This window comes from Manacus vitellinus, unplaced genomic scaffold (genome assembly GCF_001715985.3).
Source record: "Manacus vitellinus isolate BGI_N305 unplaced genomic scaffold, ASM171598v3 scaffold_8_pilon, whole genome shotgun sequence".
NCBI classification, from domain to species: Eukaryota; Metazoa; Chordata; class Aves; order Passeriformes; family Pipridae; genus Manacus; species Manacus vitellinus.
In genome coordinates, this window is record NW_021940864.1 from 17882608 (window position 1) to 17894832 (window position 12225).

At 38.1% G+C, this 12225-nt stretch overlaps 1 protein-coding gene across 2 annotated transcripts in view; it reads left to right on the forward strand.

Annotated features, from left to right (window-relative positions):
* The first annotated feature begins 3398 nt into the window (after window positions 1–3398).
* BTBD9 (BTB domain containing 9) overlaps window positions 3399–12225 on the forward strand; it is a 109614-nt gene continuing 100787 nt past the window's right edge. For both annotated transcript variants that reach the window (XM_029965031.1, XM_029965033.1), the window contains exons 1-4: window positions 3399–3568; window positions 8547–8757; window positions 9784–10147; window positions 11738–12002. In XM_029965031.1, the coding sequence (XP_029820891.1) occupies window positions 3487–3568; window positions 8547–8757; window positions 9784–10147; window positions 11738–12002 (922 nt within the window). In that variant the 5' untranslated portion in view covers window positions 3399–3486. The remainder of the gene's footprint in view (window positions 3569–8546; window positions 8758–9783; window positions 10148–11737; window positions 12003–12225) is intronic.

Below are 12225 nucleotides of genomic sequence, written 5' to 3' on the forward strand. Positions count from 1 at the left end.
CACTTGGTGGTCTATATTTTAGCAACATGCAGTGTCTCATTCAGTCTTGTTTCACTACACTTCAAAATACAGGTGTGACTGGAAAAGCTATTGACCCAATTGTATGGAATCCAGTAATTAAAATCAGGATAGTTCATAAATCAGATGAGTAATTCAAAGGGTGTGCAGATGTAGTGCAGTGGATAACTACTTGAGTGGGAGCAGGCTATGCCAAAGCTTCTCTGCTTAGTAATCACATAAAAGTTACTCTAAGCATGTTTGTTAGTCTTAGAATGACCTTTGTTTTTTTTTATATGCTTGACAAAGTGCAGACATAATAGATAATGAAGTAACAAAGAGGAAACTAATAAAAAAACACTGGCATCTAAAAACTCATTACAGCAACATCATGAAGGGGGCAAGGTATGGGTTTGTTTTTTTCTAAAAAAAAGTTACTGCTGCTTGCCATACTGAAAGCTAATTAAAACCAGTATTCTCAGTTATAAAATCCAAGAATAAACTATTAAAGATAAACACTTGATGATTCTTTTAACATGCAACAATATTAAAATATTTTAGATGTAGAAAACTTTTGAAATTATTTGATGTTCTCACTCTTCACAGACTGTCGTTTTTACTTCTTCCAAGTAAGACTTCTTTTCTGCTAAATAAAACATGGAATTAAATAGCATGTAATGCTTTTCCTCTTGGAGGGCCTAAATTTAGCTTTGTGCAGTACAGTAGAAGTGAATCTCATTGTTATGCAGAGACGAGCCCACATTCTGTGGGAGAGGTTCTCATGACTCAGGAAAGCAGAACTCATACTGAATGAAAAGAGGCAGGTAAGCACATGGTTATGAAAGAAACATGTCCGTCCCTGGGATTCTTTCAAGACTTGGTCACATAAAGCATAAGTCACCCTGATCTAGCCTTAACTTTGAGCAGGGGACTGGCCTACAGTCCGCTTGGTTTGCTCCCAGGACCGCTCCTCAGATGGATGGAGCTACACCTGGCACCATCTCTCTGATGACCAGTGGTAGGACTGAAGTGAATGAATGTCATGAAGCTGTGTCAAGGGAGGTTTAGGCTGTATATTAAGAAAAGGTTTTTCTCCCAGAAGGTGGTTGGGCACCAGAACAGGCTCCCCAGGGAAGTGGTCACAGCACCAAGCCTGAGAGAGCTCAAGAAGCATTTACGGAACGCTGTCAGGCACATGGTGTCATTCCTGGGGTGTCCTGCGCGGGGCCAGGAGTTGGACTCGATGATCCTCGTAGGTCCCTTCCAACTCGGCATATTCAGTGATTCTGTGTATTTTGAATGTAGTCACGGAACAGCAGATGAAGCCGACAGGGAAGGCTGAGCACCAGTCGCTATTTCACAAGGGTTGGGCACCGCAGGCCCGCTGCCCGGACGAGCGCACAGGCCTGCCGGCGCCGCCCCCGCCCGCGGCCGGCCCCAGGGCACGGGCGGGCGGCTCCAGCGCTGCGCTCCTGCTCCGCCGGGCGAACCCGCGCCGGCGCTGCGTTCACGCGGTGACGTCAGCGCGCGCCGGGTGACGCAGCGAGCGGCGGCGGGCGGGGGGTGAGGCCTCGGCGCGGCGGGCCGGTGAGTCCCGCGGGGAGGGGCGCGGGCGGGCGCGGCGGCCGCGTCACCCCCGGGCCGAGCGGGATTCCGAGGCCGCCGGCTGTTTGCGCTCCGGCCCCTCGCGCGGGCAGAGGTGCTGCCGCTGGCGGCTCCCGCCGGGCGGCGGGCAGGGCCACCGGAGCGCGGCCGAGGAAGCGCCGCCGCCCGGGGAGGCGCCGACGCGTTCGGCGGCCAGGCGATATTTCACCTGGAACGCCTTCCCGCGGGGCGAGGGAGGGGGCGGCCGGGCGGGGCCTGGGGTACCTTCGCTGGCGCCCCGGAGCTGGGGGGCGGCTGTGACCCGGGCTCTTCCGGGCGCGACTTGGGCGCATCGCCGGTCCGGCCGCCCTCTGCTCCGCGCCTGCCGCGCCCGCCGCCCCCTGCTCCTGTCCCCCTGGCTGGTTTGACCCCTGTCTGGCTTCTCAAGGCCCTGTTGCAGCTGCCTTATTTGAATTTTCTTTTGCTTTAACTATTAGTTCAGTATTTTGATGCTCTTATGGTACACCGTTTTCCCTGGTCCTTCTGGTGTCAGAGTAGTTAACCAGTTATGCACCGCTGTGATTCACTGAAATTATTTTAGATTTACAAGACGTATTATCAGACTTTAAAAAAAAATAAGTTGATGCTAACTTGTTAGCAATCTGCTTGTGGTCTCACTTGCCTAGCAATGCTGTTTGCTCTTGCTTTTAAAGTGCAGCACACAGACATAGCTGTGTTTGGCATGTCTTCTGTTACAAATCTGTAAATCAGATACTTGAAATATACTATTCTTTTTGAATGTTTACTCATATTTAAGCAAAAAAACTCAGGAATTTTTATGAATGGCTTTTAAATATATTTTGATAATAGAGGCCAAATTGATAACATACATTACTGGTAGGGACAAATATTTACATATTACATTTTGTTCCTCAAAATCGGGAGGGTTTCTTTGTCAAATGCCTGGTTTTGATATGCAGGACTAAGGTGTGGTTAGTTTTCAGTTAATGAGACTACTGAAAAATATTTTTTTCTACCTTCTCCTCCCTTGTTCTCTTAAGCATATATTCTAAAAAAGATTAGAGTGGCTCTCAGGAGAGAATTTGTAGATCAAGGTATCATCTGTTTAACAAATTAAATCCAGTTTATTTTTCCTGCTGGCAGGTATGATGGGAAGGATAACAATAATTTATACTTGTCAAGAGAGACTCATTATGTTGGTTATGTATTTAAACAAATAAAGCCTCTATATTTCTGTATTTCCTCACCCTGCCATTTTGTTTTGTTTTCCTGTTTATAAAATTAAAGGCTTGCACAAGAGAAAGATCTGCAACTGCCTTAAATGTTGTAAAAGAACCAACCACTAAAGCCAAACAGAACCCCCAAAACCTTCAGCTAGGCAAGAACACTTGAAGAGATTTGGCTGCATAGGGAATAAAGCATGTGTGATTCAGTTGGTATAGATCTGGTTTAATTAGGACACCTATATGTGAAAACGGTGTCTTCAGGGACATTGATGCTGTGGTAGGAAAGTCAGGATGAAGTTTTTGTGACTTATCATGAACAAATGAATGGCAATATGTTACCATCTTCTGTGACGATTAAAAATGTGAATGGTCAAAATTCAGTGATGATGACTCAAAAAAGAAATTCTGTTGCTATATTCTAATGTTATTAGAAGTTTTCCCATAAAATTGAGGTGTTTTTAAAGAATTTATTTCCACAAAAGTTTGATTTGAGAAGTACACATCTCGCTTTTTTTTGTCATAATGCTCAGTGCTCCCAGTTTCTGATGGTATGTATTTCATGCATTGTTTCAGGAAATGGTACAGTTGTTGCTGTGCAGCTGCATGTTGCTGAATAGCGTTTCTATGAGCTTGCTCTTCAATCTGTCTGTTGTTCAGAATGGCGAAGAACCCTAATTTTCAGGAAGCCGGTAATGTGCCTACAGGCTACGTTCACTGTAGATCTTCAGAGAGTTTTGCTGGTGAGTGGACCCATGTATTTTCTTGAGATTTTTAGCTTAGTGGTTTAGTTGTATGCCATTTTAACCAGGTTAATTTATATGTGTGTTAATATATAATCTCCACTTAGTATATTCTTTTTTGTACCTAGCTAAACTTACTCCTGCTCTTCTATCCCAGGGATACGTATTAGAGCAGAACTTGAAACCTTAGCGCTACAGCACTTAAATGATGGGAGTGTGTTTGCAGAGAAGCAGTGCATAACTTCCCATATGCTTTAAGTCAAAACATTTTTTGGTACTAAATTATTGTTTAGAATGCTGTCATTGAATGATGTGGTTAGTTACCATTAATGCTGCCATCTGCTTTTCTTTTAATCCTTTCACAACAGAAGGTTTGGAGATGAGACTTGAAAGTTTTGTGAATTTCATTTTCTTGAGCTTTCATATTCTATATTTATAAAGTCAGATTCGTTATGTTGTTATTATTAATGGCTACTAAGTATCAGAACATGCTTTCATTTTTTTTCCCTGTTAAAATTTTCACTCATAGTCAATTTTGTTATTGATACTCAGAAGTGCAAAGGAGCTGCTGTAGCAAGGGTTCTGACGGAATCAAAGTATTTACTCGGGTTATACCCTATGAATGTTGAAATATTTACTGAAAATTCCTATTTCCTGAGATATTAGTTTACTGTACCTGAACTTAGGAGAACAAAATATTTTTTATAAAAAGACATATGCGTGTTCATTAAAAATACAAACCATATGATTTGAAACAGTGGTATGTTTGTACAGTAGTCTTACTGTCACATCTGTCATATTCTGGGAGTCTAATAGAAATTGAAACATAAAGTAATATTTTGCTGGAATATATTTACAGTACAGCAAATTATTTTATGAAGTAATGAATTACAAAAAATTTTGATACTACTCAAATGCCTTCTAATCAACTGAGAACTAATTCCTATTTCTAGATAAAATAGTACTGTAATAGAATTACTTTTAAGAAAATTCCCTTTGTGCAATTCTGACAAAAATACTGTCTTGCTAGGTACAAACTAGATGATGAAGGAATTAAGCATTTCAAGGGTTTGAAGTTATTTGCTCAGTTGTAGTCCAGATTTATTTAATAAAGTTTTTAATTCCAGCAATAGTCTATTTGCTTGCATTTATTTCTAAAGTTTTGATAGAGTTATCTGTTACATAAACATTCTTAGCTCATTTTAAATAACTTTTTTTTTAAAAGTATTCACGATAAATTTCTTGTATTCTTTTTTCTGTGCCTGCTGTAAAAACAACTCTTCCATGTCTCACTGAAACAGCACTGCTTTTCAGAGGATTCTTTAGAGTTAGCCCAAATGAGGGAGGGAAGTGACTGAGTATCAGTCTTCATTGCAGCTCTGGTTTGAGAGTTGTTTAGTAAGGATGTCATTGGTGTTCTGCTGTTGTTGCTGCAGTTTCTAGATCATGTTTCTCTATGTCATAACGTGTTACAGATTACTGTAATAGAAATGTAGCAAACCGAAAGCTGGGGGGCTGTTGTTTCTCTAGCCATGACACAAATTGTGTGATCTAGCCCACTGCCTTATGTAATAAATACTAGGCTGCATTTTTCACATGCTCTCTGTTGAAGATGGACACCAAGCAGCACATCTTTCAGTGAGGTCTTAGAAGTGGTTTGTAGGCCTTCGGACTTAACAAATGCCTTTCCCAATTTTGCAGTTTTAAGGGTGCCTCAAATCCACTGAAAAGACTATTTTGCTTATTTATTTCTGTGGTGTGAACAAGGCTGCATGACTCCTGAAGCAGTTAATTAGCTCTGAATACCTCCTGGAAATAGGTTATGGTGCTGGCAAGAGGCTTGTAAATGCTTGGTGTTTTATTCTGAAGTTGGTTACGTGTTCTTTGACTGCCAGGATGAGTAAACACCTGTATACTCTGAAAGGGTGATGTTTGATGACAGAAGATGACAGAGGGACCTTCAGGAAGGGTTTCACCCAAACTTCTAGCAGGATCTGTCTTTTTTTTATCATAAATAATACTTCTGAATATCAACTAGAAAAATGCATGTTTAGCTATACAGGGAAGTTGTGACCTCATAGTGACTTGCCACAACTAAAGAGGTTATTATGTTTTACTTCCTCAAACAAGAAGTGTGCAGATCACCTCAAGGGTTGACTAAATTCATACCAATAATTAATCCAGTCTGGGAAGATCTGAAGTCATGTATTATTTGGTTCTGTATTTTGAAGGCAGGACTGTCTCACTGGGCTGCTTTGTATGAAAAATCCACAATACAGACAAAACTTGCATTGGAAATCTGTGGTAGTAAACAAATGAGTTTGTTGAATGCTTCTTCAATGTATTAGTATTACCCATAGAACACATATAAGGCATGAATATAGTTTCATAAAAGCGATAAGTTTCCAGCACTTTGGGTCCTTCAAGCATTTGAAAGGCTCCTCAGCTAGAGGCTTGTAGCCATGATTTGAGTCCTGTATTCCCTGTGATCAGCATGTTCTTGTTTGGAACTGACAGTTTAGAGTAGTACATGGTTCCAGCAATTCGAAGAACATTAAACATCAGAACAGATTTGTCTTGCTGCTTACACAGGGTAATTTCTGAATTTCTGCTTTCATTGCTTGCTGTCGTTCAGGGTCTTGATATTCATAAGGACTGGCATCATTTGCTTACTGGCAAATGTCCCCACTTAAGACTTTACCCTCTTCTATGCACTGATTCTTGTTTAGAGAGAGGTTTATGTGCCCTTGAGAGGGAAGTATGCTTTTGATTTTATTTGTTTATTTAACCTGAAATAGAAACAATTTCCCCTGAATTTTTCACCCTATCGGCACATGAAACATCCATGGCTACTTAGTAGCAATGTTAGTATGCAGCTGGTGGCATTTCCTTGTCTTCACCACTTTTACAGTCTCTTGGTTTTATTCAGACAGTACGTGTTCTTATTTTTTAGAGATAAGAATGGATTCAGGAAACAAAGAAGTAAAATGTAGACAAAATGGAATTAAAAATAGATTTTAAAACCAAAATGTGTCAATGCTTGTACATGTATGAAGTATCATAAATCAGTTTCCCTATGCAATCAAAGTTGGAACTAACAGAAGAGAGATAGTACAGAGTTCCTTGATAATGTACACGTAATTTGCATTTGTTGGATTGCCTGACTATTGCAAATGAAGATCAACAGCAGCAGATACGGACGTGTAAGGTACAGAAATCTTCAAGGACTATTGAGACTTAAGTTTTGCAACTGAGTATTATACATGTTTTTGTTTCTTCCTCTGGTAATAAAAAGTTTTCTGTTTTGAGGGTGTTAAAATTTTACTGTTGTTTCTAAACTCTCAGATATTTATGTTTGTGATAAATATTATTCCTGAATAAATAGATGCTGCTGGACTGATGTGAGTTAAGTTAATCTTGCTTGTTACGAAGTAAATGTTACTGGCAGTGTATTTGGCATAAATTTAAGCTGTCTTAGCTAATTATAAATTAACAAGTGCAAATGGAAGAAATAATCTGTTATTATGATAACCCATAAAAATTAATTTACTGTCATGTCAGAATGGAAGAATGACTGTACAGTATTCTATGTTCCCAAGGTCAGGCCGCCTCCAGTATCTTGGCCAGTGTTGCTGGTTCTGTGCTGTAATGGCTACATGGACACACAGCTGCTAATTCAAGTGGCAGAGACAGCCTGTGGAAAGCTGGAGTTTTGTTCCCATTTGTGCTGTGATGTGTATTGTCGATTCAATATGCTCTATTTTTCTCAAGTTTTATTTTCTATTTCTATCACTTTTCCTAGTTTAATTTAAAGTTCTTTGAGACCTTGTTTCTACAGTATTTGGATTTTGGGTTAAGCATTTCTACATGTTAAAGTGCAAATAATACTTAACCCCATCTACATATGTTTTCTTTTTTGGGGTAGAAATGCCTGGAAACAGATGCAGATTTTCTCATAATATTTTTAAATGGAGCATAAAAATGCAGTGGTGTCATGAATATTTCACTTGAAAGATGAATGTGTTAGCTGTGTGCAAGGTACGGCCTCATCATTTTTCTTCTTGTGGTACACCATCTTTCTTCAGCACTAGGTATGTGCCCATTTCAAAAAGTGGGTAGTTACTGGAGAACAGAGGATTTCTCTGAAGATATGGATGGTTATTATCTGAAACAACCAACCTCTTTTTAAATAAAAATAAGCCAAAGTGTAACAACAGAAAGCCTCTGTTGCTGAAATAAACCAAAACCAACAAACCTGTGGAATTATTTTGTTTCTTCTTAATTCACAACAGAAGATATGACTAATGCCTTAATCTATATTGTACATTAGTAGAGTGTCTCCTAATTTTAATGACTGAGAGATATTAGAGGCTTTGTTTTCTTAAGTATATGAGGGAACAAGAAGGCATCAAGAAAACTGAGTGGAAAGAGTAAGAAAATTGAATTGTTCATTGTAAAGAACAGACTTTATCTGTTATTTATTAAAAGTTATCATGATTGTTTATTTTCTCCCAGTTCTGGAAAGTTCATTAGAATCCTGCAAAAATGCTGATGTTTTCACTTGTCACTGATTTTGGTACAGACTTGAGAATTAAGACTATGCTTAGTTGTTCACATTACTTGTTTATAATTTATGTGCATTTTAATTGAGATAAAGTTGCTTTCTAATTGTAACATTATTTAAAATAGTTTAATTCTTAATTCCTTTTGTTGGAGGCTTTTTCTTTTAAGTAAATGTATTTACAGAACAACAAGGTGATGGAATTTTCTGAAATATTTTGTCAGCTAGAATTGTAGATACAAGCTGCATTGAATCCTGTTGTAAATGAACTTTAATAGAAAATCTCTTGGATTACTTTTTCTTGTAATATATGGTTACTTAGACTAGTCACTCTTCTTTTGTAATTGCAGTTTCATATTTGCCGTGTTTTATGGTTTTTGCCCTGTATAATACTGGTTGTTTTCTTTTTCCCTTCAGGCTACCAATATCACCATCCCTCCAAGATGAGTAACAGCCATCCACTTCGTCCTTACACAGCTGTGGGTGAGATTGACCACGTTCACATTCTGTCAGAGCACATTGGTGCTCTAATGAACGGGGAGGAATACAGTGACGTTACCTTTATTGTAGAAAAGAAACGCTTTCCGGCACACAGGGTGATCCTGGCTGCTAGATGCCATTATTTCAGGTGAAGTATAGCTTTTTGTCAGGCTTACAGGAAATTTTTATGCAAATAAGATAAACATTGTTTCTCTATGAACTTTTCAGTATGTAATCATCTGTCCATTGAGTGTGACCTTTTCTGTGTGAATGGTTCCCAGCACATCAAATCATTGTGTCCAAATAGAAAAAGATAAATACCATGTCACAATGTTATTCTTTTGACCTTCATTAAATTGGATTTTGAAGGTAGTTTCACAAATTCAAGAGAAAGATAACTTGAGAACAGACAAGTTTTACTGCAAAATTGTTTTGATTTCTCAGAGTATAAGTGGTGTGCCTCTATGGAATATACTCATTTAGAAAGTTTCATTTTGATGCATTGGAATTGAATGTTTAAAGAAATTTGGCTGATACAGATTAGAATATATATTTTAAAACTAGGAGTAATTGAAATGCAACTTTTTTTTTAAGAGCTGGGCATTTTTAACTCTAAATGTATTTAATAGAATTCCTGGTAATCTTCCAGTGAATTTTGTCAGAGGGGTAAGCTAATAGCTAAACTAAAGTGTGATTGCAAATTTTGTTCAAACTGTCATTGATTTTTCTCAAGATTCAGGAGTTGCCATGTGCTGGGTTTAGGAATAGGAGGTAAGAATCCTGAGATTTGCTAAGATGCACTGCAAACTATTTGTTTCACTTGCTTTATGAAATAATTTTTTAAAATTTTCTTTCTCACTGATAGTACTATATTTAAAAAGCAAGGCACAAGAACCATATCTCAATTTCTGGTTCACAAACTGTTGTTCTAAGTGGAGATGCAGGTATTATTGTGTAGGATAAAAACATAATGCATTAGAAGATTATTCTTGTGCAGTTGCTTTCAGAGCAGAGCCGCACTATAAATACCAAGCATAAGGAGTTTTCTTTTGTAGATTCTTAAACCATGTCCCCTTTGTATTCCCCTTGCTGCAAATAGTTATTCCTTTCTTTTTCTACTTTTTGCATGGGTTTTGTCAGGATATAAATTTCTCAAATTTTATCTTCCTTATAGAGCATTATTGTATGGAGGAATGAGAGAATCTCAGCCTGAAGCAGAAATTCCTCTTCAGGACACCACTGCAGAAGCATTTACCATGCTGTTGAAATATATTTACACTGGTCGTGCTACACTACGGGATGAGAAAGAGGAGGTTCTTCTAGACTTTTTAAGCTTAGCACATAAATATGGATTCCCAGAACTGGAGGATTCTACATCTGAATATCTTTGCACAATACTTAATATTCAGAATGTCTGTATGACCTTTGATGTTGCCAGTCTTTATTCTCTTCCCAAATTAACTTTTATGTGCTGTATGTTCATGGATAGAAATGCCCAAGAGGTTCTCTCCAGTGAAGGCTTCCTGTCACTTTCTAAGGTATATGTTTTGTTTGCACTTTCCCCCCCTGAAATGTTTCATTTTAATCTGTGTATAACTTCATGATAAAATACTAATGCAGGCACCAAATAAAAATTTATTTCTTAGTTAACAGTTGTAGTTTTATACTACTGAAACTGTGACAGTTGGGAATGTTCAAACCAAGCGGAACTGGAAGTTCTGGTGATCTGTTCTGAATTTTTTAGGTATTTAATTTTGACCAGTCAGTATAGCTAAATATAGAAAATCTGATGGAGCATTCTAAAAGATGGGAGCAGGCAATCTTAATTTGTCTCATTTCATCTGTTCTTGATATAATAGAATTTGGCTTCTGAACACCACACAGGGAATGTAAAGATATGAAGATGGCAGGAGATACTCCATTCCATTATTTTCTTGATATAGGCGACATCAGTGATGGGGGATTTTCTGCTGTGTAAACTAAAGCATTCTGGAGATTGCTGTGATTTATGTTGCTGGTTGTTATCATGTTCTGAAGTTGCAGAATATAGTGGTGTGGTAGGGTGGTTTTGGTTTTCTGTGTGTTAGTTCTGTTGTTAGAAGCATATTTATGGTTGAGTCAGGCTAGTCTATGAAGTTCAGATTTTCCACTTACTCTGGAGTGATCTTTGAGCTGTTTATAACAGTGACGGAGTGTTTTCAAGTGATGTTCACATGAAGTAGCAGAGGACCTTAAATGATGGTTTCATTTTTTTTTTAAGTGGTTTTAGTGGAAAAGCTGTGAATGGTCTCTTCCTTGAATGAGTATAAGACACTTTGGTTCTGCTAACTTACTAGTTGAGAAGGGAAAAATACTTTTTTCTCTATGCTCTCGTCTGTCCTGTGCAGTGTGTCAATCTGAGCTCTGAGAGCATATTAATGATAAAGAAATGAGGAAACATCATTCATCAGGAAGAGCATACTTTGATGTCTTTGGTGTAGCCTGTCCTGGTATATATGAGAGATTTAGCCTTTTTCTATGCAAACTCCTGATTACTCTGCAAGCTAAGTGAAAATCCAAAAGCTGTTTGATTGTTCTTGTTCTCATTTTGCAGTCAGTGGCTTTTCCGCATGAATAAGAGCCACTGGAGTTTTTACCTACTTATCTAAGTTTGTACCAAAAGACAAAGAGATTGTGGGGGCATAGAAATCCCAAGTAGTTAGAAATGGTTTAAAAAAGTGATTCCGAGCAACGCTTTTTTCTTATCAGTGTTCTTAGAGCAGCCTAAGTTTAAAGGAATGTTTTGAACTATACTCCCAAATCTGTTATAATATTCCAAAGTAAATTTGAAGTAGTGAGTGGTATTATATTGATTTGAGTAGTTCTCTGCATTTCAATTCTGACTTATTTTTTCTAGTGGTTTTGTAATATTACCTATTATTTTTGTGGTGGATTCTGTAATTCTTACATAACTAAAACAAGATACAGTTTCAGGCAGTTACTCCCATGGAGATTATTTTTAATAGCTACAAGTTAAAATACCCATTAATTTTTGCCTTATTTTAATTTCCCATGATTAAAAAAATAAAACTCAATTTAATTTCTGTTTATTTGTGTGGTTTTATTTTGTTCTTGTTTCTCTTTTCCAGGCTGCTCTTCTAAGTATTGTAGTGAGGGACTCATTTGCAGCCCCTGAGAAGGACATTTTCCAAGCTTTGATGAACTGGTGTAAACATAACCCCAAGGAAAACCATGCTGAAATCATGCAAGCAGTACGTTTGCCACTGATGAGTCTGACTGAACTACTGAATGTTGTAAGACCTTCTGGATTGTTGTCACCTGATGCCATCCTAGATGCCATTAAGATTCGTTCAGAGAGTCGGGACATGGACCTCAACTACAGGGGCATGTTAAGTAAGCATCAAGTTTTTAGTTTGTTTTCTTTTCATTTAGTGACTATGGTTGTCTGGAGGATATGGTTAGTGTGTGCTTTTGAGTTTTTAACTATTATTACACGTTTTAAAGGTCTGACATAAGGAAATATCTTGTGTACTGTTCACTCCATTTCTATTTCTCAGATAATATTAGTCAACGTATTTTCTTGCTTTTTATCTCAGATATTGCTCAAACATAAATG